The sequence below is a fragment of the Pristiophorus japonicus genome, unplaced genomic scaffold, assembly GCF_044704955.1.
Source record: "Pristiophorus japonicus isolate sPriJap1 unplaced genomic scaffold, sPriJap1.hap1 HAP1_SCAFFOLD_2026, whole genome shotgun sequence".
NCBI classification, from domain to species: Eukaryota; Metazoa; Chordata; class Chondrichthyes; family Pristiophoridae; genus Pristiophorus; species Pristiophorus japonicus.
Window position 1 is genome coordinate 6,020 of NW_027251722.1, and position 26,800 is coordinate 32,819.

The following is a 26,800-nucleotide window of genomic DNA, read 5'->3' on the forward strand; positions in this document are numbered from 1 at the left end:
TTGGGGCAAGAGAAGCTCTCGGCCTTTGCCAAACCTGCCTTGCAGGTCCGGGTGGTTTGGCGGGCGGGGTGCCGACTTGACAGCCGAGGGCGTCGCTCGCGGGAAGTGAATCCGAATGGTTAACCTGCCCCCGCACCCCTGACAGTGAAGTGTAGCGCCCCCTCCCTCGTTGTGGCAAACGGACGCGAGTAAGAGATAGACAGACAGAGACACCTTTTAGCTGCGCTTGGAACCACTCCGAAGTTACCTGTTGTGTTGGGCAGCTGTCCTGGGTGTAGGCAATCCTTCCTTCCCCCCCCCCCCCCCCCCCCCAGCACAGCACCAGATGAGGCCCACCCAAACCCTACCTGTAGATGCGGCTTACAGACCGAGGCCTGACCAGGAAAGTTGGCCTCCAGCTCTTAAGAACTGTCGGAGGACCTTTCCCCATTCTGGGGCCCATCGCTGCCCTGCCCCCTCGTCCAGGTGTTCCTGCGCGCTCAGGCCGAGTGTTTATGGGCTCCCGGTACAGACGCCCCCCCCCCCCCACCGTCCTCTTGAGCTTTTACGGTTTTGGGGAACGGGTGGTATAAAATTTAACTGAAGTTCTGTTAATCCGATCTGATTTGCTCCCTCTGTGTAATCCTAAATGCCAATTATTTTCCTTAGCCTGAACCAGCCGTCCGCCAGCAGCGCGGTGTTATCCCGTCCGCCTGCGAGAGGCCAGTGCAGAACCAGGCGGCCAAAGGCAGTCACTCGGCGTACACCCAGAGGCTGACACTTAGTGCACAGGGGGTCATGTTCCGGATCGATGTTTACCTATAGTATCAGGAGAGAGAGAGAGAGAGAGACCGAGTCACAACGCGGAGCTCCACCCGACAGAGGAAGGCGTCTTCGTCCCGTTACCCCCCCTCCCCACACACCCCGCCCGCAGTCTGCACTGTCCCAACATCAGCATCGATTGGGCGGCCTCTACACCTTGCGTTGCCCCCTCTTCAGGAGCGACACAAGAGCGCCACGAGGCAGCGAGCAATGCGTTGACAGGAGCGAGGGGCCTCTTGGTCCGACTGTGTAACCCCACCCACCCACGCCCGGCCCCGTCCCCCCCCCCCGTGCGGAAAGGGGACGTCGGGGCGGGGGTCTGTCCGTGCCGACTCCCCTCCCCTCCCCCCTCCCCCCCCCCCCCCCACCCGTCTGTCCGTCCTCAAGCTGGTGTGCGACACTCCATTGCCCGGCAGTAGTACCAGCATCGTGGCAAGTGTGCAAGAGTGGCCACCTCGATCGAGACCTCTCCCCCACCCCGCTCGCCCCACCATCCCCTCCGACAAACGTCACAGCAAAGGACAGGCGTTTACAGGAGAGGGGGGGCATGGGGGGGAAACACTCGAGCCCCTCTTCAGCCGGCCTCTCGAGACCATCGCCGCGGGCGACGGAGCCAACCGTGTGCTTAAAACGTACTTCCTCGACGCGACCTCACGCGAGCTGGACGGCCGAGACATGCTCACACCCGCCTGCACGCACCCGCTCGCTCACGTACTCTTGGTGGCAGGGCCCGTCGGCATCGTCTCTGTTCCAATCTCTCTCGCTCGCTCTCCACGGCTGTGCAATCCGTCGCTCGCTTGCTCAGCAAACAAGTCGTCCACAGGGCGGAGGGGTGCCTGTTACTTTTTAAACAGACGCGTTCCTTCCCGCCAACCAGCTCCACCGAGTCTCCTGCCTCCGATACTCCTTGTGTACAAGCCCACCCACCTCCGGCTCGAACGTTAAAGCCTCTGCCTCCCCCCATCAAGGAACACATTTTACAAACCAATTTCTTGCTCCTCCCTCCCTTCCCTCTGTCTCTCTCTCTCCCTCCCTTCCCTCTGTCCCTCCCTCCCCTCTCTCTGTCTCTGTCTCTGTGTCTCTCTGTCTCTGTGTCTCTCTGTCTCGCTGTCTCTCTCTCTCGCTGGCTCTCTCTCTCTCGCTGGCTCTCTCTCTCTCGCTGGCTCTCTCTCTCTCTCGTTGGCTCTCTCTCTCTCTCTCGCTGGCTCTCTCTCTCTCTCTCTCGCTGGCTCTCTCTCTCTCTCGCTGGCTCTCTCTCTCTCTCGCTGGCTCTCTCTCTCTCTCGCTGGCTCTCTCTCTCGCTGGCTCTCTCTCTCTCGCTGGCTCTCTCTCTCTCGCTGGCTCTCTCTCTCTCGCTGGCTCTCTCTCTCTCGCTGGCTCTCTCTCTCTCGCTGGCTCTCGCTCTCTCGCTGTCGCTCTCTGTGTCTCTTGTCTCTCGCTCTCTGTCTCTCTCTCGCTCTCTCTGTCTCTCACTCTCTGTGTCTCTCTCGCTCGCTCTCTCTCACTTCCTTGCTCTCCCTGCGTTAAGGTATTAGGAGAGACCATGTTCCCATTAACTATCACGAAAAGAACTGTGTGTGTGTGTGTGTGTGTGTGTGTGGTGACCCCTCCCTCTCCCTGGGGGAAATGATGACTGCGAGCTCCCGAGCAGGAAGTGAGCAGACGAAGGCGGCGAAACGCGACGTGGAACCAGGGCGGAGCGACACGTCTGCCCGCCCGCTTACTCCTGCGGGTTATTGAATGCCTGCAAAGCTCGCTCTCGATCTCTCTATGAAGCTGGCTGCCGCGGCTGGCCCCCTTTCTTTCCCAATCTCCGTCTTGCTTTCGCGTGAGGCGTAACACCAAAGCGGCAGGCCGCTATCTGAAGAAGAGCGGGGAGTCTTGGGACGGGGAGAGGAAAGTCCTCCCCCGACATCCTGGGAACTCGACATTCCTCCGTACAAACAACACCGACCGAACGATAAATTATTTTTTTTCACAAAAACAATTAACCGAGTCATTCGGCAGATTGCTGTCTCTGGGATTCTGCTGTGCACAAAATGGTGGCATGTCCACCTCAGTTATGGTGGCGCCACTTAAAAGGAACTCATTCGGCTGTTGGTGCGGGGGTGGGTACTTTGCGGCAATTGCTCTCTAGCTGTCCCCAGTGGCGGCGGGAATTAAGGTATCGGGTGAGGCGGGCGCGAGGGGCGTTGGGCTCCTGAGCGATGGGCGTTGGCGAGGGGTGTCGGTGGGCGGGGTTCGTCCCGTGTGTGAGGGAGGGCAGAATTGGGTCCCCCATCCCCAAACCCCCCCCCCCCCCCCCCCCCGCCACTCTCTGCTTTCCCCCGGTAACCCGATGTCTCCTCCCTTTTTGCGGGGGGTGGTCTTTTGCAGAAGGAAGAGAAGTACAAGCGGCACAAGCAGAAGCAGAAGCACAAACAGAAGACCAAGCACCCGGAGAAGGTGGAGAACAAGGAGCTAACCAACCTGAGGCAGTGTCTGGGCCCAGGCTGTGTGCTGCCCGCCCGCCACAGTTCCAAGTACTGCTCCGATGAATGCGGCATCAAGCTGGCTGCCAAGTAAGGCCGTGTGTTTGTGTGTCTCTTCCCCGCTCCTCCTCCTTCCCTCTCCTTCCACCCCTCCCGCTCCTCCCCTTAACCCGCGCCGTACCTGCCCTGGGAGTGTTTGATGGGACAGTGTAGAGGGAGCTTTACTCTGTATCTAACCCCGTGCTGTACCTGCCCTGGGAGTGTTTGATGGGACAGTGTAGAGGGAGCTTTACTCTGTATCTAACCCCGTGCTGTACCTGCCCTGGGAGTGTTTGATGGGACAGTGTAGAGGGAGCTTTACTCTGTATCTAACCCCGTGCTGTACCTGCCCTGGGAGTGTTTGATGGGACAGTGTAGAGGGAGCTTTACTCTGTATCTAACCCCGTGCTGTACCTGCCCTGGGAGTGTTTGATGGGACAGTGTAGAGGGAGCTTTACTCTGTATCTAACCCCGTGCTGTACCTGCCCTGGGAGTGTTTGATGGGACAGTGTAGAGGGAGCTTTACTCTGTATCTAACCCCATGCTGTACCTGCCCTGGGAGTGTTTGATGTTGACACTAGCTGCCTCAAATTGAATGTGTTAAAACTGATATCAGTCCCATTGGGGACAAATTTCACAAAAAAATGTAGTGGCGAATGAAATGTTCCATGTAGTTTGAAATGTTGAGCTCGCCTGTTCTGTGTGGGGCTCAGGACCACAAACTGTGAAACCCGGGCTATCGGGGTAGTTGGCCAGAGTCACTGCACCTGGTTGCTATGCTGTGAGCCGCCTCCAAGCCACACCCACCCACCCACCCCCCAGCCCACCCCACCCCTCTTTCCCCTTGGAAATCCGTGTATGTGGATAGGGTCTTTCTTCGATGTGGTGCCTCCCCGGTAGAATATCGCTACACGTTTGCTTCTGACACCTGGCCACCGAGAGAATGTATTTGGGTTGGCGTCATCCCCAGGGGGAGACATGATCCTCCAGCCCCGACACCCCTCCCTATCTCTGTAACCTCCTCCAGCCCCTACACCTCTCCCTATCTCTGTAACCTACACCCCTCCCTATCTCTGTAACCACCTCCAGCCCCTACACCCCTCCCTATCTCTGTAACCACCTCCAGCCCCTACACCTCTCCCTATCTCTGTAACCTCCTCCAGCCCCTACACCCCTCCCTATCTCTGTAACCTCCTCCAGCCCCTACACCCCTCCCTATCTCTGTAACCTCCTCCAGCCCCTACACCCCTCCCTATCTCTGTAACCACCTCCAGCCCCTACACCCCTCCCTATCTCTGTAACCTCCTCCAGCTACGACACCCCTCCCTATCTCTGTAACCCCTTCCAGCCCCTACACCCCTCCCTATCTCTGTAACCTCCTCCAGCCCCTACACCCCTCCCTATCTCTGTAACCTCCTCCAGCCCCTACACCCCTCCCTATCTCTGTAACCCCTTCCAGCCCCGACACCCCTCCCTATCTCTGTAACCTCCTCCAGCCCCTACACCTCTCCCTATCTCTGTAACCTCCTCCAGCCCCTACACCCCTTCCTATCTCTGTAACCCCTTCCAGCCCCTACACCCCTCCCTATCTCTGTAACCTCCTCCAGCCCCTACACACCTCCCTATCTGTAACCTCCTCCAGCCCCTACACCACTCCCTACACCACTCCCTATCTCTGTAACCCCCTACACCCCTCCCTATCTCTGTAACCCCCTCCAGCCCCTACCCCCCTCCCTATCTCTGTAACCCCCTCCAGCCCTACACCCCTCCCTATCTCTGTAACCTCCTCCAACCCCTACATCCCTCCCCATCTCTGTAACCCCCTCCAGCCCCTACCCCCCTCCCTATCTCTGTAACCTCCTCCAGCCCTACACCCCTCCCTATCTCTGTAACCTCCTCCAGCCCTACACCCTCCCTATCTCTGTAATCCCTTCCAGCCCCGACACCCCTCCCTATCTCTGTAACCTCCTCCAGCCCCTACACCCCTCCCTATCTCTGTAACCTCCTCCAGCCCCTACACCCCTCCCTATCTCTGTAACCTCCTCCAACCCCTACATCCCTACGATATCTCTGCTTTCCTCCAATTCTGGCCTCTTGCACATCCCCCGATTTCCATCGCTCCACCGTTGGCGGCCGTGCCTTTAGCTGCCTGGGTTCCGAGCTCTGGAATTATCTTCCTAAACCTCTCCGCACAAAAATTTGAGGCGAACATTCCCAGTGCAGTGCTGAGGGAGCGCCGCACTGTCGGAGGGGCGGTACTGAGGGAGGGGCAGTACTGAGGGAGCGCCGCACTGTCGGAGGGGCAGTACTGAGGGAGCGCCGCACTGTCGGAGGGGCAGTACTGAGGGAGCCCCGCACTGTCGGAGGGGCAGTACTGAGGGAGCGCCGCACTGTCGGAGGGGCGGTACTGAGGAAGCGCCGCACTGTCGGAGGGGCAGTACTGAGGGAGTGCCGCACTGTCGGAGGGGCAGTACTGAGGGAGCGCCGCACTGTCGGAGGGGGCAGTACTGAGGGTGCGCCGCACTGTCGGAGGGGCGGTACTGAGGGAGTGCTGCACTGTCGGAGGGGCGGTACTGAGGGAGTGCCGCACTGTCGGAGAGGCAGTACTGAGGGAGTGCTGCACTGTCGGAGGCGCCGTCTTTCGGATGAGACATTAAACCGAGGCCCCTGTCTGCCCTCTCGGGTGAATGTAAAAGATCCCGGGGCCACTATTGGAAGACGAGCAGGGGGAGTTCTCCCCGGTGTCCTGGGGCCGATAATAATCCCTTGACCAACATCACCACAACAGAGTCTCTGGTGATTATCACATTGCTGTGAGTGGGAGCTTCTTTCATTTTCTCCCTCAAAAGTGACCCAGTTTTTAGTGACCTGTCCCTAACATCTCCTCCTCTGGCTGGGTGTCAGGTTTTGTCTGATTTCTGCTCCTCGGGCGGCCTGTAAATGCACCTTTCCGGTGCGCGCGCCCCAGCCCTCTCCGTGACCGCCCGTGCGCTGTGCTCGCTCCGCAGCCGCATCTACGAGATCCTGCCGCAGCGCATCCAGCAGTGGCAGCAGAGCCCCTGCATCGCCGAGGAGCACGGCAAGAAGCTGCTGGAGAAGATCCGAAGGGACCAGCAGCAGGCCCGCTGCAAGCTGCAGGAGATGGAGCGCAAGTTCCACGAGCTGGAGACCATCATTGCCAAGGCCAAGCAGCAGTCCATCAAGGAGGACGAGGAGGTGAGCGGGGCGCAGGGCAGTGCGAGGGAATGGGGGGGGGGTCAAGGCCATTGGGATTGTGTACAGTGGGAGTGAATGGGAAGGGGTTGGGTCCATTGGGATTGTGTACACTGGGAGTGAATGGGAAGGGGTTGGGTCCATTGGGATTGTGTACAATGGGAGTGAATGGGAAGGGTTTGGGTCCATTGGGATTGTGTACAGTGGGAGTGAATGGGAAGGGGTTGGGTCCATTGGGAATGTACAATGAGAGGGAAGGGGTTTGGGTCCAGTGAGATTGTGTACAATGGGAGTGAATGGGTTGGGTCCATTGGGAGTGAATGGAAGGGGTTGCGCCCATTTGGATTGTGGACAGTGGGAGTGAATGGGAAGGGGTTGGGTCCATTGGGATTGTGTACAGTGGGAGTGAATGGGAAGGGTTTGTGTCCGTTGGATTGTGTACAATGGGAGTGAATGGGAAGGGGTTTGGGTCCATTGGGAATGTGCACACTGGGAGTGAATGGGAAGGAGTTGGGTCCATTGAGACTGTGCACACTGGGAGTGAATGGCAAGGGTTTGGGTCCATTGGGACTGTGCACACTGGGAGTGAATGGGAAGGAGTTGGGTCCATTGGGATTGTGTACAATGAGAGTGAATGGGAAGGGGTTTAGGTCCAGTGGGATTGTGTACATTGGGAGTGAATGGGAAGGGGTTGGGTCCAGTGGGATTGTGTACAATGGGAGTGAATGGGAAGGGGTTTAGGTCCAGTGGGATTGTGTACAGTGGGAGTGAATGGGAAGGGGTTGGGTCCAGTGAGATTGTGTACAGTGGGAGAGAATGGGAAGGGGTTGGGTCCATTGGGATTGTGTACAATGGGAGTGAATGGGAAGGGGTTTGGTCCATCGAGATTGTGTACAGTGGGAGTGAATGGGAAGGGGTTTGGGTCCAGTGAGATTGTGTACAATGGGAGTGAATGGGAATGGGTTGGGTCCATTGGGATTGTGTACAGTGGGAGTGAATGGGAAGGGGTTGGGTCCATTGGGATTGTGCACACTGGGAGTGAATGGGAAGGGGTTGGGTCCATTTGTATTGTGTACAGTGGGAGTGAATGGGAAGGGGTTGGGTCCATTGGGATTGTGTACAGTGGGAGTGAATGGGAAGGGGTTGGGTCCATTGGGATTGTGTACAGTGGGAGTGAATGGGAAGGGTTTGTGTCCGTTGGATTGTGTACAATGGGAGTGAATGGGAAGGGGTTTGGGTCCATTGGGAATGTGCACACTGGGAGTGAATGGGAAGGAGTTGGGTCCATTGAGACTGTGCACACTGGGAGTGAATGGCAAGGGTTTGGGTCCATTGGGACTGTGCACACTGGGAGTGAATGGGAAGGAGTTGGGTCCATTGGGATTGTGTACAATGAGAGTGAATGGGAAGGGGTTTAGGTCCAGTGGGATTGTGTACATTGGGAGTGAATGGGAAGGGGTTGGGTCCAGTGGGATTGTGTACAATGGGAGTGAATGGGAAGGGGTTTAGGTCCAGTGGGATTGTGTACAGTGGGAGTGAATGGGAAGGGGTTGGGTCCAGTGAGATTGTGTACAGTGGGAGAGAATGGGAAGGGGTTGGGTCCATTGGGATTGTGTACAATGGGAGTGAATGGGAAGGGGTTTGGTCCATCGAGATTGTGTACAGTGGGAGTGAATGGGAAGGGGTTTGGGTCCAGTGAGATTGTGTACAATGGGAGTGAATGGGAATGGGTTGGGTCCATTGGGATTGTGTACAGTGGGAGTGAATGGGAAGGGGTTGGGTCCATTGGGATTGTGCACACTGGGAGTGAATGGGAAGGGGTTGGGTCCATTTGTATTGTGTACAGTGGGAGTGAATGGGAAGGGGTTGGGTCCATTGGGATTGTGTACAGTGGGAGTGAATGGGAAGGGGTTGGGTCCATTTGTATTGTGTACAGTGGGAGTGAATGGGAAGGGGTTGGGTCCATTTGTATTGTGTACAGTGGGAGTGAATGGGAAGGGGTTGGGTCCATTGGGATTGTGTTCAGTGGGAGTGAATGGGAAGGGGTTGGGTGCATTGGGAGTGAATGGGAAGGGGTTGGGTCCATTTGTTTTGTGTACACTGGGAGTGAATGGGAAGGGGTTGGGTCCATTGGGATTGTGTATAGTGGGAGTGAATGGGAAGGGGTTGGGTGCATTGGGAGTGAATGGGAAGGGGTTGGGTCCATTGGGATTGTGTATAGTGGGAGTGAATGGGAAGGGGTTGGGTGCATTGGGAGTGAATGGGCAGGGGTTGGGTCCATTTGTATTGTGTACAGTGGGAGTGAATGGGAAGGGGCTGGGTGCATTGGGAGTGAATGGGAAGGGGTTTTGGTCCATTGGGATTGTGTACAATGAGAGTGAATGGGAAGAGGTTGAGTCGATTGGGATTGTGCACAGTGCCTGTAGATGTGTTGTTGCCATCACCAGCCAGGCCTCATAATCTTGCTCTTCTCCCTTTGACAGGTGAACGAAGGCGACAGCGAGGAGGCTGATTTCCAGATTTTCTGTGTGTCCTGTGGCCATCCCATCAATCCCAAAACTGCCCTGAAACACATGGAACGTTGCTATGCCAAGGTACCGGAGTCAGTTCCACCCAGGGCAACACAGTGCTCAGAATATTGTCTGTCTCTGTGTTGTGTGTGCAAATACGTTCTTTGCTGATTGGCTCACTGTTGTCAGTGCCATCGTTTTCTCCCTTCCGATTGGTTAATCGGGAAGGAAGACAAGATAGCCAATTGCATTGTGGGAAAGTTCCATAAAGCGGGTCAGAGCATTGGGGTTCCACTCTGCCACTGTCTCGCAAACTGGTGGGACTGAGCGTGGGGGGTGGGGGCGTTCCTGATTGGTGCCTCTATCGCACCAGAGTGCCCCCCCGCTCCGGATTCAAAGTAATGTCATTCAGCCCCTCGAGCCTGTTGCATTAGGAACAGGAGGAGGCTGTTCACCCCCTCGAGCCTGTTCCATAATTCCATTAGAATAGCTGACCTGTACCACATCTCCATCTTCTCTCCATGACCCTTGATATTCTCATCCAACGAAAATCTGTCTTGAAAGCTCCAATTGGCCGCCAGCATCCACAACCTTTTGTGGGATGGAGTTTCAGATTCCCGCTGCCAATTGTCTGTGAAAATGTGCTTTGTGAATGGCCTGGCTTCTAATTTTAAGGTTATGTCCCCTTGTTCTGCAGTCCCCCTTGAAGGAATGAAAGGACAGGACCTTGTGAAACGATTAGGGCAATGGGCTTCTTCTGTGCTGTAAGATTTCACGACTTTACCCGTCCTTCGCCTCACAAGTGATTCCCCTGGCCATACTCTGGTCCCGATGGATTATTGTTGGCCATTCTTCTCCCTCCTCGCCTCTGCCCGACAGGAGGGAGCCACCCCCACCCGCTCCCTCTGTTGAAGGATCTGTCCCCCTTCCAACGGTCGGTGAAGGCCCATCCCTTCATAGCGAGAGGATTTGAGTATAGGAGCAGGGAGGTCTTACTGCAGTTGTACAGGGCCTGAGTGAGACCTCACCTGGAATATTGTGTTCAGTTTTGGTCTCCTAATCTGAGGAAGGACATTCTTGCTATTGAGGGAGTGCAGCGAAGGTTCACCAGACTGATTCCTGGGATGGCAGGACTGACATATGAAGAAAGACTGGATCGACTGGGCTTTTCTTCACTGGAATTTAAAAGAATGAGAGGGGATCTCATGGAAACATATAAAATTCTGACGGGACTGGACAGGTTAGATGCAGGAAGAATGTTCCCGATGTTGGGGAAGTCCAGAACCAGGGGTCACAGTCTAAGGATAAGGGGTAAGCCATTTAGGACCGAGATGAGGAGAAACTTCTTCACCCAGAGAGTGGTGAACCTGTGGAATTCTCTACCACAGAAAGTTGTTGAGGCCAGTTCATTGGATATATTCAAAAGGGAGTTAGATGTGGCCCTTACAGCTAAAAGGATCAAGGGGTATGGAGAGAAAGCAGGAATGGGGTACTGAAGTTGAATGATCAGCCATGATCATATTGAATGGTGGTGCAGGCTCGAAGGGCCGAATAGCCTACTCCTGCACCTATTTTCTATGCTTCGCCTTGGGAGCTTGTTCCCCTCCCTGGTTGCGAGGTTCGGGTTTGCTGTCCTTGAGGTGATGGCCTTTGGTGGCCAGCTTGCATGTGTGTGTGTGCAATCAGTTGATTGGCACCAAGCTTGGGGAGGACATTAGGTGGGGGAAAGAAATTTGAGCGCCGTTACCAAGAGGAGTGAGTGTCGAGAGAAGATACTGTTTGCCAAAGGAGTTCTTCGAAGTGCTCCTTCCAGCGGGTCCTGACTGCCTCTGTGTCCTTGATGAGTGTCTCCCCGTTCTTGGCCAGCAGTTCGATGATCAGGCCCTCAGATCTGCCACCAAGCTCATGGTCTACAGGGTTGTAGTAATACCCGCCCTCCTGTATGGCTCAGAGACATGGACCACGTACAGTAGACACCTCAAGTCGCTGGAGAAATACCACCAACGCTGTCTCCGCAAGATCCTACAAATCCCCCGGGAGGACAGACGCACCAACGTTAGCGTCCTCGACCAGGCCCAACATCCCCAGCATCGAAGCACTGACCACACTCGACCAGCTCCGCTGGGCAGGGCCACATTGTCCGCATGCCCCAGACACGAGACTCCCAAAGCAAGCGCTCTACTCGGAACTCCTTCACGGCAAACGAGCCAAAGATGGGCAGAGGAAACGTTACAGGGAGCACCCTCAAAGCCTCCCTGATAAAGTGCAACATCCCCACCGACACCTGGGAGTCCTTGGCCAAAGACCAATCCGCCCTAAGTGGAGGAAGTGCATCCGGGAAGGCGCTGAGCACCTCGAGTCTCGTCGCCGAGAGCGTGCAGAAACCAAGCGCAGGCAGCGGAAGGAGCATGCGGCAAACCAGTCCCACCCTCCCCTTCCCTCAACCACTGTCTGTCCCACCTGTGACAGGGACTGTGGTTCCCCGTATTGGACTGTTCAGTCACCTGAGAACTCACTTTTGGAGTGGAAGCAAGTCTTCCTCGATTCCGAGGGACTGCCTGTGATGATGAAGACTGTCTGCAAGGTGAATTGCATTGGAGAAGTCACGGAGCATGTTGATGAGGGTAGTGCGGCGGATGTTGTGTGTATGGACTTTCAAAAGGTGTTTGACAAAGTGCCACATGATAGTCTTGTTAGCAAAACTGAAGCCCATGGGATTTAAGGGTCAGTGGTAGCATGTTGTTTTTCAGTCTACAAGTATTTTTGATATATTCATGACCTGGACTTGGGTGTACAGGGCATCATTTCAAAGTTTGCAGATGATAAGAAACTCAGGTGTGTAGTAAACAGTGAGGAGAATAGTAACCAACTTCAGGAGCACATAGACTCGTGAAATGGGCAAACTTGTGGCAGACACAATTTAACGCAGAGAAGTGTGAGGTGCTGATTCTGGTCGGAAGAATGCGAAGAGGCAGTACAGGTCAAACCTCCCTTATCCAGAACTCTCTTATCCAGAACCACCCCTCGTCCAGAACCATTCCCGGCCACCGGGCGGCGCGTGCGCAGAGCTCCGACGTGAACAAATTGAAGTCCTTCCTCGCTGCCGACTCCCGCAATCGCTGCCCCGACCCCGCGATACACTGCCCCACCCCCCACCCCCCCAATGGTCTCTCTGCCGCACTCCCAGCCCCAAGTCAGCCAGCCCTGATATCCCCTTGCTCAGTACCTGCACCATCCGATTTAACGCGACCACCCCTCGTTCGGAAAAAATCCCTGATCCAGATAAGGAAGGTTCAACCTGCATAAACTAAAGGGGCTGCAGGAACAGAGAGACCTGGGAATGTTTGTACGCAAATCTTTTAAGGTGACAGGGCAGGTTGAGAAAGCTGTTGAAAAAGCACACATGATTCTGGGCTTTATAAACAGAGATATAGAGCACAAAAGCAAGGAAGTTATGCTAAATCTTTATAAATCACTGGTTGGAGGAGATTCCCCAGAATGGTCCCGGGGGATGAGGGCCCTCAGTGACGGGGAGAGACTGGAGAAGCCGGGGTTGTTCTCCTCGGAGCAGAGAAGGTTGAGGGGAGATTTAATCGAGGTGTTCACAATGACGAGGGGTTTTTGATCGAGTGGATCGGGAGAAGCTGTTCCCCGGGGGGCAGGAGGGCGGGTAACCAGAGGGACACAGATTGACGATAATCGGCGATGGAACCAGAGGGGGAGATGGGGAAGAATGTGTTTACGCAGCGAGTTGTTGTGATCGGGAACGCGCTGCCTGAAAGCTCGGTGGGAGCAGATTCGATCGTGACTTTCAAACCGGGGAATTGGATAAATACTGGAAGGGGACATGTGCCGGGCTGTGGGGAAAGGGCAGGGGGGAGTGTGGGACTGATTGGGGTCGCTCTGTCACAGAGCCGGCACAGCACTGGGCTCGAGGGGCTGAATGGCCTCTTTCTGTGCTACATCATTCTATGATTTTCCCCCCCCACCCCGTCACTTGGCCATCTCGCTGTCAGAGGATATGTCGCACTGCAGAGCATACAGTCCTGTTCCCTCCAGTGGCCAGATGTAATGGTACTGCCCTGCCTCCTCCCCACCGGGAATAGAGGGGTGGGGGAGACCACTTTATACGCAGGATGCACACTCTCCATTGTCACTCACCCTCTCTCTCTCTCTCTCTTTCACTTGCAGTACGAGAGTCAGACGTCGTTTGGATCCATGTACCCAACCCGCATCGAGGGGTGAGTAACTGGGCACAGAGCTGCCCCTTCGAGGGGAGGGGGGGTAACTGGGCACAGAGCTGCCCCTTCGAGGGGAGGGGGGTAACTGGGCACAGAGCTGTCCCTTCGAGGGGAGGGGTGAGTAACTGGGCACAGAGCTGCCCCTTCGAGGGGAGGGGTGAGTAACTGGGCACAGAGCTGCCCCTTCGAGGGGAGGGGGATAACTGGACACAGCTGTCTATTCGAGGGCAGGGGGGATAACTGGGCACAGAGCTGCCCCTTCGAGGGGAGGGGGGTAACTGGGCACAGAGCTGTCCCTTCGAGGGGAGGGGGGGTAACTGGACACAGAGCTGCCCCTTCGAGGGGAGGGGGGGTAACTGGACACAGAGCTGCCCCTTCGAGGGGAGGGGGGGTAACTGGACACAGAGCTGCCCCTTCGAGGGGAGGGGGGGTAACTGGGCACAGAGCTGTCCCTTCGAGGGGAGGGGGGGTAACTGGGCACAGAGCTGTCCCTTCGAGGGGGGGGTAACTGGGCACAGAGCTGCCCCTTCGAGGGGAGGGGGGGTAACTGGGCACAGAGCTGTCCCTTCGAGGGGGGGGTAACTGGGCACAGAGCTGCCCCTTCGAGGGGAGGGGGGGGTAACTGGGCACAGAGCTGCCCCTTCGAGGGGAGGGGGGGGTAACTGGGCACAGAGCTGTCCCTTCGAGGGGGGGGGGTAACTGGGCACAGAGCTGTCCATTCGAGGGGAGGGGGGTAACTGGGCACAGAGCTGTCCATTCGAGGGGACGGGGGGTAACTGGGCACAGAGCTGCCCCTTCGAGGGGAGGGGGGTAACTGGGCACAGAGCTGCCCCTTCGAGGGGAGGGGGGGTAACTGGGCACAGAGCTGCCCCTTCGAGGGGAGGGGGGGTAACTGGGCACAGAGCAGTCCCTTCGAGGGGAGGGGGGGGGTAACTGGACACAGAGCTGCCCCTTCGAGGGGAGGGGGGGTAACTGGGCACAGAGCTGTCTCTTCGAGGGAGGGTAACGGAGAGAGAGACTGCCCGTTGAGGGGCGTTTGATGCTGGGAGGGGAGAGGAGGAGGAAGGTTTATTGCTGTCTGTGTGGTGCGGGAGATGGTCAGGGCGACACTGGCTTAGGATTGCACCCCGTCAGAAAGCTGAGCGACTCCTCTCTCTCTGTTGACCAGCCTGCCCATTATTATCTCTGCCCCCTTTCCTGCCCGAACACTTCCCCCAGCCTGCACTGTGTGCGTGCAGCCGGCAACCCTCCTGTCCACGGAGCCTGTGGGGAGCAGGGGACGATGACCCTGCCGCTAACGCTGACGTTCTCTCTCTCTCTCCCTCCGCAGGGCCACGCGACTATTCTGCGACGTGTACAACACCCAGAGCAAGACCTACTGCAAGAGGCTGCAGGTCCTGTGTCCTGAGCATTCGCGAGACCCCAAGGTAACGTCCTGCTGCTTCAACCTCTGCTTTACTCTGTATCTAACCCCCTGTACCTGCCCTGGGAGTGTTTGATGGGACAGTGTAGAGGGAGCTTTACTCTGTATCTAACCCCGTGCTGTACCTGCCCTGGGAGTGTTTGATGGGACAGTGTAGAGGGAGCTTTACTCTGTATCTAACCCCCTGTACCTGCCCTGGGAGTGTTTGATGGGACAGTGTAGAGGGAGCTTTACTCTGTATCTAACCCCGTGCTGTACCTGCCCTGGGAGTGTTTGATGGGGCAGTGTAGAGGGAGCTTTACTCTGTATCTAACCCCCTGTACCTGCCCTGGGAGTGTTTGATGGGACAGTGTAGAGTGAGCTTTACTCTGAATCTAACCCCCTGTACCTGCCCTGCGGTTGTTTGATGGGACAGTGTAGAGGGAGCTTTACTCTGTATCTAACCCTGTGCTGTACCTGCCCTGGGAGTGTTTGATGGGGACAGTGTAGAGGGAGCTTTACTCTGTATCTAACCCCGTGCGGTTGATTCCCAGATCTCCGTGGATGAGGTGTGCGGCTGCCCGATGGTGAAGGATGTCTTCGAGCTGACGGGCGATTTCTGCCGAGTGGCCAAACGCAAGTGCAACAAACACTACTGCTGGGAGAAGCTGCGAAGGGCGGAGGTGGACCTGGAGCGCGTGCGCGTGGTACGTGTCCCCGCGTCTCCCCCGCAACACGCTCAGTAACCCCCCTCCCCCAGCACCCTGTATTACTGACTGTATCTGTACTGATGTTAATCCAGCTCCCTCACACTGTCACTCAGTAACCCCCCTCCCCCAGCACCTTGTGTTACTGACTGTATCTGTACTGATGTTAATCCAGCTCCCTCACACTGTCACTCAGTAACCCCTCTCCCCCAGCACCCTGTGTTACTGACTGTATCTGTACTGATGTTAATCCAGCTCCCTCACACTGTCACTCAGTAACCCCTCTCCCCCAGCGCCCTGTGTCACTGACTGTATCTGTACTGATGTTAATCCAGCTCCCTCACACTGTCACTCAGTAACCCCTCTCCCCCAGCACCCTGTGTTACTGACTGTATCTCTACTGATGTTAATCCAGCTCCCTCACACTGTCACTCAGTAACCCCTCTCCCCCAGCACCCTGTGTTACTGACTGTATCTGTACTGATGTTAATCCAGCTCCCTCACACTGTCACTCAGTAACCCCTCTCCCCCAGCGCCCTGTGTCACTGACTGTATCTGTACTGATGTTAATCCAGCTCCCTCACACTGTCACTCAGTAACCCCTCTCCCCCAGCACCCTGTGTTACTGACTGTATCTGTACTGATGTTAATCCAGCTCCCTCACACTGTCACTCAGTAACACCTCTCCCCCAGCGCCCTGTGTTACTGACTGTATCTGTACTGATGTTAATCCAGTTCCCCCTCACTGTCACTCAGTAACACCTCTCCCCCAGCGCCCTGTGTTACTGACTGTATCTGTACTGATGTTAATCCAGCTCCCTCACACTGTCACTCAGTAACCCCTCTCCCCCAGCACCTTGTGTTACTGACTGTATCGCGACTGATGTTAATCCAGCTCCCTCACACTGTCACTCAGTAACCCCTCTCCCCCAGCGCCCTATGTTACTGACTGTATCTGTACTGATGTTAATCCAGCTCCCTCACACTGTCACTCAGTAACCCCTCTCCCCCAGCACCCTGTATTACTGACTGTATCTGTACTGATGTTAATCCAGCTCCCTCACACTGTCACTCAGTAACCCCTCTCCCCCAGCGCCCTGTGTTACTGACTGTATCTGTACTGATGTTTATCGAGGGAATAATGGAGGCATGTGAAAAAGGAACGGCAGTAGTTATGGGGGATTTTAACCTACATATCGATTGGTCAAATCAAATCGCAGGGGGTAGCCTGGAGGAGGAATTCATAGAATGCATGCGGGATTGTTTCTTAGAACAGTATGTAACAGAGCCTACAAGGGAGCAAGCCATTTTGGATCTGGTCCTGTGTAATGAGACAGGAATAATAAACGATCTCCTAGTAAAAGATCCTCTCGGAATGAGTGATCACAATATGGTTGAATTTGTAATACAGATTGAGGATGAGGAAGTTGTGTCAGAAACGAGAGTACTATGCTTAAACAAAGGGGACTACAGTGGGATGAGGGCTGAGTTGGCTAAAGTAGACTGGAAACAAGGACTAAACGGTGGCACAATTGAGGAACAGTGGAGGACTTTTAAGGAGCTCTTTCATAATGCGCAACAAAAATATATTCCAGTGAAAAAGAAGGGCGGCAAGAGAAGAGATAACCAGCCGTGGATAACCAAGGAAATAAAGGAAAGTATCAAATCAAAGACGAATGCGTATAAGGTGGCCAAGGTTAGTGGGAAACTAGAGGATTGGGAAGATTTTAAGCAACAGCAAAGAATGACTAAAAAAGCAATAATGAAAGGGAAGATAGATTACGAAGGTAAACTTGCGCAAAACATAAAAACAGATAGGAAAAGCTTTTACAGATATATAAAACGGAAAAGAGTGACTAAAGTAAATGTTGGTCCCTTAGAAGATGAAAAGGGGGATTTAATAATGGGAAATGTGGAAATGGCTGAGACCTTAAACAATTATTTTGCTTTGGTCTTCACAGTGGAAGACACAGAAACCATGCCAAAAATTGCTGGTCATAGGCATGTGGGAAGGGAGGACCTTGAGATGATCACTATCACTAGGGGGGGTAGTGCTGGACAGACTAATGGGATTAAAGGTAGACAAGTCCCCTGGTCCTGATGAAATGCATCCCAGGGTATTAAAAGAGATGGCGGAAGTTATAGCAGATGCATTCGTTATAATCTACCAAAATTCTCTGGACTCTGGGGAGGTACCAGCAGATTGGAAAGCAGCTAATGTAACGCCTCTGTTTAAAAAAGGGGGCAGACAAAAGGCAGGTAACTATAGGCCGGTTAGGTTAACATCTGTAGTGGGGAAAATGCTTGAAACTATCATTAAGGAAGAAATAGCGGGACATTTGGATAGGAATAGTGCAATCAAGCAGACGCAGCATGGATTCATGAAGGGGAAATCATGTTTAACTAATTTACTGGAATTCTTTGAGGATATAACGAGCATGGTGGATAGAGGTGTACTGATGGATGTGGTGTATTTAGATTTCCAAAAGGCATTCGATAAGGTGCCACACAAAAGGTTACTGCAGAAGATAAAGGTACGCGGAGTCAGAGGAAATGTATTGGCATGGATAGAGAATTGGCTGGCGAACAGAAAACAGAGAGTCGGGATAAATGGGTCCTTTTCCAGTTGGAAATCAGTGGTTAGTGGTGTGCCACAGGGATCAGTGCTGGGACCACAACTGTTTACAATATACATAGATGACCTAGAGGAGGGGACAGAGTGTAGTGTAACAAAATTTGCAGATGACACTAAGATTAGTGGGAAAGCGGGTTTTGTAGAGGACTCAGATAGGCTGCAAGGATATTTGGATAGGTTAAGCGAATGGGCTAAGGTTTGGCAGATGGAATACAATGTCGGAAAGTGTGAGGTCATCCACCTTGGGGAAAAAAAACAGTAAAAGGGAATATTATTTGAATGGGGAGAAATTACAACATGCTGTGGTGCAGAGGGACCTGGGGGTCCTTGTACATGAATCACAAAAAGTTAGTTTGCAGGTGCAGCAGGTAATCAGGAAGGCGACTGGGATGTTGGCCTTCATTGCGAGAGGGATGGAGTACAAAAGCAGGGAGGTCCTGCTGCAACAGTACAGGGTATTGGTGAGGCTGCACCTGGAGTACTGCGTGCAGTTTTGGTCACCTTACTTAAGGAAGGATATACTAGCTTTGGAGGGGGTACAGAAATGATTCACGAGGCTGATTCCGGAGATGAGGGGGTTACCTTATGATGATAGATTGAGTAGACTGGGTCTTTACTCGTTGGAGTTCAGAAGGATGAGGGGTGATCTTATAGAAACATTTAAAATAATGAAAGGGATAGACAAGATAGAGGCAGAGAGGTTGTTTCCACTGGTCGGGGAGACTAGAACTAGGGGGCACAGCCTCAAAATACGGGGGAGCCAATTTAAAACCGAGTTGAGAAGGAATTTCTTCTACCAGAGGGTTGTGAATCTGTGGAATTCTCTGCCCAAGGAAGCAGTTGAGGCTAGCTCATTGAATGTTTTCAAGTCACAGATAGATAGATTTTTAAGCAATAAGGGAATTAAGGGTTACGGGGAGCGGGCGGGTAAGTGGAGCTGAGTCCACGGCCAGATCAGCCATGATCTTGTTGAATGGCGGAGCAGGCTCGAGGGGCTGGATGGCCTACTCCTGTTCCTAATTCTTATGTTCTTATGTTCTGATAATCCAGCTCCCTCACACTGTCACTCAGTAACCCCTCTCCCCCAGCGCCCTGTGTTACTGACTGTATCTGTACTGATGTTAATCCAGCTCCCTCTCACTGTCACTCAGTAACCCCTCTCCCCAAGCGCCCTGTGTTACTGACTGTATCTGTACTGATGTTAATCCAGCGCCCTCACACTGTCACTAAGTAACCCCTCTCCTCCAGCTCCCTGTGTTACTGACTGTATCTGTACTGATGTTAATCCAGCTCCCTCACACTGTCACTCAGTAACCCCTCTCCCCCAGTACCCTGTGTCACTGACTGTATCTGTACTGATGTTAATCCAGCTCCCTCACACTGTCACTCAGTAACCCCTCTCCCCCAGTACCCTGTGTCACTGACTGTATCTGTACTGATGTTAATCCAGCTCCCTCACACTGTCACTCAGTAACCCCTCTCCCCCAGTACCCTGTGTCACTGACTGTATCTGTACTGATGTTAATCCAGCTCCCTCACACTGTCACTCAGTAACCTCTCCCCCAGCGCCCTGTGTTACTGACTGTATCTGTACTGATGTTAATCCAGCTCCCTCACACTGTCACTCAGTAACCCCTCTCCCCCAGCGCCCTGTGTTACTGACTGTATCTGTACTGATGTTAATCCAGCTCCCTCACACTGTCACTCAGTAACCCCTCTCCCCCAGCGCCCTGTGTTACTGACTGTATCTCGACTGATGTTAATCCAGCTCCCTCACACTGTCACTCAGTAACCCCTCTCCCCCAGCACCCTGTGTTACTGACTGTATCTGTACTGATGTTAATCCAGCTCCCTCACACTGTCACTCAGTAACCCCTCTCCCCCAGCGCCCTGTGTTACTGACTGTATCTGTACTGTTGTTAATCCAGCTCCCTCACACTGTCACTCAGGAACCCCTCTCCCCCAGCACCCTGTGTTACTGACTGTATCTGTACTGATGTTAATCCAGCTCCCTCACACTGTCACTCAGGAACCCCTCTCCCCCAGCACCCTGTGTTACTGACTGTATCTCTACTGATGTTAATCCAGCTCCCTCACACTGTCACTCAGTAACCCCTCTCCCCCCAGCACCCTGTGTTACTGACTGTATCTGTACTGATGTTAATCCAGCTCCCTCACACTGTCACTCAGTAACCCCTCTCCCCCAGCGCCCTGTGTCACTGACTGTATCTGTACTGATGTTAATCCAGCTCCCTCACACTGTCACTCAGTAACCCCTCTCCCCCCAGCACCCTGTGTTACTGACTGTATCTCTACTGATGTTAATCCAGCTCCCTCACACTGTCACTCAGTAACCCCTCTCCCCCAGCGCCCTGTGTCACTGACTGACCTTTAACCCTTACTGTGTGACAGTGGTACAAGTTGGACGAGTTATTCGAGCAGGAGCGGAACGTGAGGATGGCGATGGCGAACCGTGCCGGACTCCTGGCGTTGATGCTGCATCAGACCATACAGCACGACCCCGTCACCACCGACCTGCGGTCTAACAAGGAGCGGTGAAGGTCAGTGGGCCCCGAGCCCGCCCGCCGGTGCGCGATAACCCGCGTGTAGCCGTCTGCGCGGAGAGCAAACCCCGGAGACTCCCAGTGTCTCGCTGTTTCTGTCCTGTACTCTCCAAAAGTGAATTACCTCGATCGAAACCTCTCGTGATTGTGAACATCTCGATCAAATCTCCCGCTTAACCTTCTCTGCTCCGAGGAGAACAACCCCAGCTTCTCCAGTCTCTCCCCGTCACTGAAGTCCCTCACCCCTGGAGCCATTCCAGTAAATCTCTTGTGCACCCTCGCCAAGCCTTCATGTCCTTCCTAAAGTGCGGTGCCCTGGATTACACCGGATATACGGCACAGTAACGGGCCGTTCGGCCCAACCAGTCCATGCCGGCGTTTATGCTCCACTCGAGCCTCCTCCCGTCTTTCCCCATCTAACTCTGTCTCCATAACCCTCTATTCCCTTCTCCCCCATATACTTGTCCAGCCTCCCCTTAAATGCCTCGATACTATTCACCTCAACCCCTCCCTGTGGCAGCGAGTTCCACATTCTCACCGCTCTCTGGGTCAAGAAGTTTCTCCTGAATTCCCCATTGGGTTTCTGGGTGACGATCTTATATTGATGGCCTCTAGTTATGCTCTTCCCCACAAGTGGAAACATTCTCTCTGTATCCACTCGATCAAAACCTTTCATCATTTTAAAGACCTCTATTAGGTCACCCCTCAACCTTTTCTTTTCCAGAGAAAAGAGACCCAGCCTGTTCATCCTTTCCTGATCTGTATACCCTCGCATTTCTGGTATCGTCCTAGAAGGCCAAGGGGTGACCCGATCGAGGTCTTTACGATTACAAAAGGGTTCAATCGGGTAGACGTAGAGATGGTGTGTCCACTGGTGTGGGGGAGACCAGAACCAGGGGGCCATCAATATAAGATCGTCACCAAGCTATCCAATGAGGAATTCAGGAGAAACCCCTTTACCCAGAGAGTGGTGAGAATGTGGAACTCGCTGCCACAGGGAGGGGTTGAGGCGAATAGTATCGATGCATTTAAGGGGACGCTGGATAAACACACTGGGAGAAGGGAATAGAGGGTTATGGAGATGGAGCGAGAGGAAGAGGGGTGGCTCAGTGGGCAGCACACTTTGTGTCAGAAGGTTGTGGGTTCAAGACAAACTCCAGGGACTTGAGCACGTAAATGTAGGCTGACACTCCCAGTGCAATACTGAGGGAGCGCTGCACTGTCTGAGGGGCGGTACTGAGAGAGCGCCGCACTGTCGGAGGGGCGGTACTGAGAGAGCGCCGCACTGTCGGAGGGGCGGTACTGAGAGAGCGCCGCACTGTCGGAGGGGCGGTACTGAGAGAGCGCCGCACTGTCGGAGGGGCGGTACTGAGGGAGCCCCGCACTGTCGGAGCGGGCAGTACTGAAGGAGCGCCGCACTGTCGGAGGGGCGGTACTGAGAGAGCGCCGCACTGTCGGAGGGGTGGTACTGAGGGAGCCCCGCACTGTCGGAGGGGGCAGTACTGAGGGAGCACCGCACTGTCGGAGGGGGCAGTACTGAGGGAGCGCCGCACTGTCGGAGGGGCGGTACTGAGAGAGCGCCGCACTGTCGGAGGGGTGGTACTGAGGGAGCGCCGCACTTTCAGAGGGGCGGTACTGAGGGAGCGCCGCACTGTCGGAGGGGCGGTACTGAGGGAGCGCCGCACTGTCGGAGGGGCAGTACCGAGGGAGCGCCGCACTGTCGGAGGGGCAGTACCGAGGGAGCGCCGCACTGTCGGAGGGGCAGTACTGAGGGAGCGCCGCACTGTCGGAGGGGCAGTACTGACAGTGTGCTGCACTGTCGGAGGGGCAGTACTGACAGTGTGCTGCACTGTCGGAGGGGCAGTACTGACAGTGTGCTGCACTGTCGGAGGGGTGGTACTGAGAGAGCGCTGCACTATCGGAGATGCCATCTTTTGGGATGAGACATTAAACCGAGGCCCCGTCTGCCCCCTCAGGTGGATGAAAAGATCCCAGGGCACGATTTTGAAGAGGAGCAGGGAGGAGTTCTCTCCGGTGTCCTGGGGCCGATATTTATCCCTCGACCAACATCACAAAAACACATGATCTGGGTCGTTATCGCAGCGCTCTGTGTGGGAGCTTGCTGTGCGCAAATTGACTGCCGCGTTTCCCACATTGCAACAGTGACTGCCGTTGAAGAAATGCACTTGATTGTCTGTGAAGCGCTTTGAGACGCCCGGTGGTTGTGACGGGGGCTGGAGAAATCCAGGTTTTGCGTTGAATGCTCGAGGGGCCGAATGGCCTGCTCCCATTTCTTATGTAACCCCGATGAAGTGCGGGGCTCCCCCACCCCCCCTGCCCTCACCATTGAAGAGCGAGAGTTACCTCCTGCTTCGCTCGACAGTCTGAAAACTGCCTGTACTTTTTCTGATTTGCCAATAAACGTGTTGTGTCTGTCGTTGCAGGAGGTGCTATTTTGTGTCCACGAGAGGAGGCCACGAGCAGTGTCTTTTTTTACGCACAGACGCACGGGCTGTGCACCCCGCACCTGGTCCTCGGTGAGCCGGCCTGCTGTCTCTCGATCCACAACTTGAGGCTGCTTTCAGCAAGCGGGGGATGTCGCCAGGCCGACTCGGCAAAGGAGCGGTGCAGCACAGACCCGTTTGTATTTTAACGGAAGCGAACTCTGTACAGAACTCGGTTTGTAAATTCTGATTTTTATGTCCTCTCTCATGTCGCCTGTAAATGTAATAAATATTCCTGTCTATTTCTTACTGCCGGCGTCTGCCTGAGAGTTCCGGGAGGTGGCTCGGGGAGCTTTTAGGGACAATAGAAAGACAATAACAGCACCCAGCCCCACCCCCAGGGTTCCTGCTTCTGCCCCAAAACCCCACCACCACCTTTCCAGCGGCGGCTGAGTGGGTCACATCCTCGCCGCCAAGTTAGAAGGCTCTCGGTTCAAGGCCCACTCCAGAGACTCGAGCACAAAAATCTAGGCCCAACACTCCCAGTGCAGTGCTGAGGGAGTGTCGGAGGGGCGGTGCTGAGGGAGCGCCGCACTGTCGGAGGGGCGGTACTGAGGGAGTGTCGGAGGGGCGGTGCTGAGGGAGCGCCGCACTGTCGGAGGGGCGGTGCTGAGGGAGTGTCGGAGGGGCGGTACTGAGGGAGTGCCGCACTGTCGGAGGGGCAGTACTGAGGGAGCGCCGCACTGTCGGAGGGGCAGTACTGACAGTGTGCTGCACTGTCGGAGGGGCAGTACTGAGGGAGCGCCGCACTGTCGGAGGGGCGGTACTGACAGTGTGCTGCACTGTCGGAGGGGCAGTACTGAGGGAGCGCCGCACTGTCGGAGGGGCGGTACTGAGGGAACTGAGTATTTAAATGAAGCCTACCCGCCCCTTGGCCCGCCGCAGACCGCCGTGGTGGCAGTATAGCTCTCATCACCCAATCACCCCCCAGGTCCGTCCCCCTGCTCCTCCTCTGGGCATCTCGGCCTATCCCACCCCTCACACCTCTGTTACAATTCCCCTGCTCTCCCGCCCTCCCACGTACCATAAACATTTTATCACGGAGATCTCCTCAACTGCTTCCCTCCCTCAGCCTCTGCATCGAGCAACTTCTCACCCTCGGTGATTTCCACCTCCATCTCGACTCCCCACGCTCTCCCTCCTTTTGAGTTCACCAGCCTCCTGCCCTCCCTCAATCTGCCCCTCCATGAGAACTCCCCAACCCATATTCATGGCCACCCCCTCGACCTTGCCATCTCTCGTGGCCTCCCTACTCCCATCGTGTCGGTCGCAGATAAGGCCATCTCTGACCACTTCCTTGTCTCGCTCTCCACCCACATCCCCCTCCCCCCTCCCCCCACCCTACCTCCTCCTGTGTCCGCCCCTGGAAATATCTCCCTCCCGACTCTCTTACACCTGCACTCAGGAACTCCCAACTGTCCAGCCTCTGACCCTCCATTCACCGTGACACTTCTGCAGCCACCGATCTGCTCAACCAACACCCTCACCTCCACCTTTCATGCCCCAGTCCCTGTTAGAACAATGACTCCGATCCTGGTCGTTCCCCCCGGTACAGCCCTGATCTTCACTCCCTCAAGTCGAAGGGACGCAGACTTGAACGGATATGGTGGACAACTGGTTGAGCAATTCACCACCAGATCTGGCTGGCCCACAGAGAGCATTATCTGACAAAATCGCCCCCTATTCCACAATCATTCTGGAATGTAAAGATAACCCCCCACACCGGCTCCTATTCTCCACTGTTAACCGTCTCCTTAAACCTCACTCCCCAGTCACCACCCTCACCTCCGACAATAAGTGTGAGGAGCTCATGGATTTCTTAGTCTCTAAGATTGAGACCATCCGTTCGGTCGCCTCTGCCTCTTCCCACAACGCCATGTTTGAATCTCTCCAGTCCGGCTTCCGCCCCTGCCACAGGACCGAAACAGCTCTCATCAAAGTCACAAATGACATCCTCTGTAACTGTGACAAAGGTAGACTATATCCCTCCTCGTCCTCCTGGACCTGTCTGCAGCCTTTGACACGTTTGACCACTCCACCCTCCTTCAACACCTCTCCTCCATCGTCCAGCTAGGTGGGACTGCACTCGCCTGGTTCCATTCTTATCCATCGAATCGTAGCCCGAGAACCTCCTGCAACGGCTTCTCTTCCCACCCCCACATCGTTACCTCTGGTGCCCCCCCAAGGATCTGTCCTTGGCCCCCTCCTATTTTTTTTATTCGCTCCTGGGATGTGGGCATCGCTGGCAAGGCCGGCATTTATTGCCCGTCCCTAATTGCCCCTTGAGAAGGTGGTGGTGAGCCGCCTCCTTGAACCGCTGCAGTCCGTGTGGTGAAGGTGCTCCCACAGTGCTGTTAGGGAGGGAGTTCCAGGATTGTGACCCAGCGACGATGGAGGAACGGCCGATATATTTCCAAGTCGGGATGGTGTGTGACTGGGAGGGGAACGTGGAGGGGGTGGTGTTCCCATGGACCTGCTGCCCTTGACCTTCTAGGCGGTTGAGGTCGCGGGTTTGGGAGGTGCTGCCGAAGAAGCCTTGGCGAGTTGCCGCGGTGCATCTTGTGGACGGTGCACACTGCAGCCACGGTGCGCCGGTGGTGGAGGGAGTGAGTGTTGAAGGTGGTGGGGAGCGTGGCCCATCGAGCGGGGCTGCTTTGTCCTGGATGGTGTCGAGCTTCTCGAGTGTTGTTGGAGCTGCAACTCATCCAGGCAAGTGGGGAGTGTTCCATCACACTCCTGACTTGTGGGTTGTAGATGGTGGAGAGGCTTTGGGGAGTCAGGAGGTGAGACACTCACCACAGAATACCCAGCCTCTGACCCGCTCTTGTGGCCACAGTATTTATGTGGCTGGTCCAGTTAAGTTTCTGGTCAATGGCGATCAGGATGTTGATGGTGGGGGATTCGGTGATGGTAATGCCGTTGAATGTCAAGGGGCGGTGGTCAGACTCTTGCTTGTTGGAGATAGTCATTGCCTGGCACTTGTGTGGTGCGAATGTTACTTGCCACTTATCAGCCCAAGCCTGAATGTTGTCCAGGTCTTGCTGTATGCGGGCACGGACTGCTCCATTATCTGAGGAGTTGTGAATGGAAGTGAACACTGTGCAGTCATCAGCGAACATCCCCACTGCTGATCTTATGATGGAGGGAAGGTCATTGATGGAGCAGCTGAAGATGGTTGGGCCTACGATACTGCCCTGAGGAACTCCTGCAGCGATGTCCTGGGGCTGGGATGAATGACCTTCAACCACCTCAACCATCTTCCATTGTGCTGGGTATGACTCCAGCCAGTGGAGAGTTTTCCCCTGATTCCCATTGACCAGTTTTACTGGGGCTCCTTGATGCCACACTCGGTCAAATGCTGCCTTGATGTTGAGGGCAGTCACTCACCTCACCTCTGGAATTCAGCTCTTTTGTCCATGTTTGGACCAAGGCTGTAATGAGGTCTGGAGCCGAGTGGTCCCAGCGGAACCCAAACTGGGCATCGGTGAGCAAGTTATAGGTGAGTAAGTGGCGCTTGATAGCTCTGTCGACAACACCTTCCATCACTTTGCTGATGATTGAGAGTAGACTGATGGGGCCGGAATTGGCCGGATTGGATTTGTCCTGCTTTTTGTGGACCAGGACACACCTGGGCAGTTTTCCACATTGTGGGGTAGATGTTGGCAGTACAGACAGTGTTGTAACTACTGGAACAGCTTGGTTAGAGGCGTGGC

At 54.9% G+C, this 26,800-nt stretch overlaps 1 protein-coding gene across 1 annotated transcript; it reads left to right on the forward strand.

The window, feature by feature from the left end:
- Positions 1-648: 648 nt before the first annotated feature.
- LOC139244091 (CXXC-type zinc finger protein 1-like) lies at positions 649-23,336 on the forward strand (the record flags this gene model as incomplete). Its single annotated transcript, XM_070870968.1, has 9 exons — positions 649-803; positions 3,144-3,362; positions 6,320-6,527; positions 9,008-9,118; positions 13,226-13,275; positions 14,606-14,702; positions 15,232-15,384; positions 20,432-20,580; positions 23,028-23,336. Coding segments are annotated over 8 exons (1,140 nt in total), but the record flags the coding sequence as incomplete, so codon positions are not given.
- Between the last annotated feature and the right edge of the window lie 3,464 nt (positions 23,337-26,800).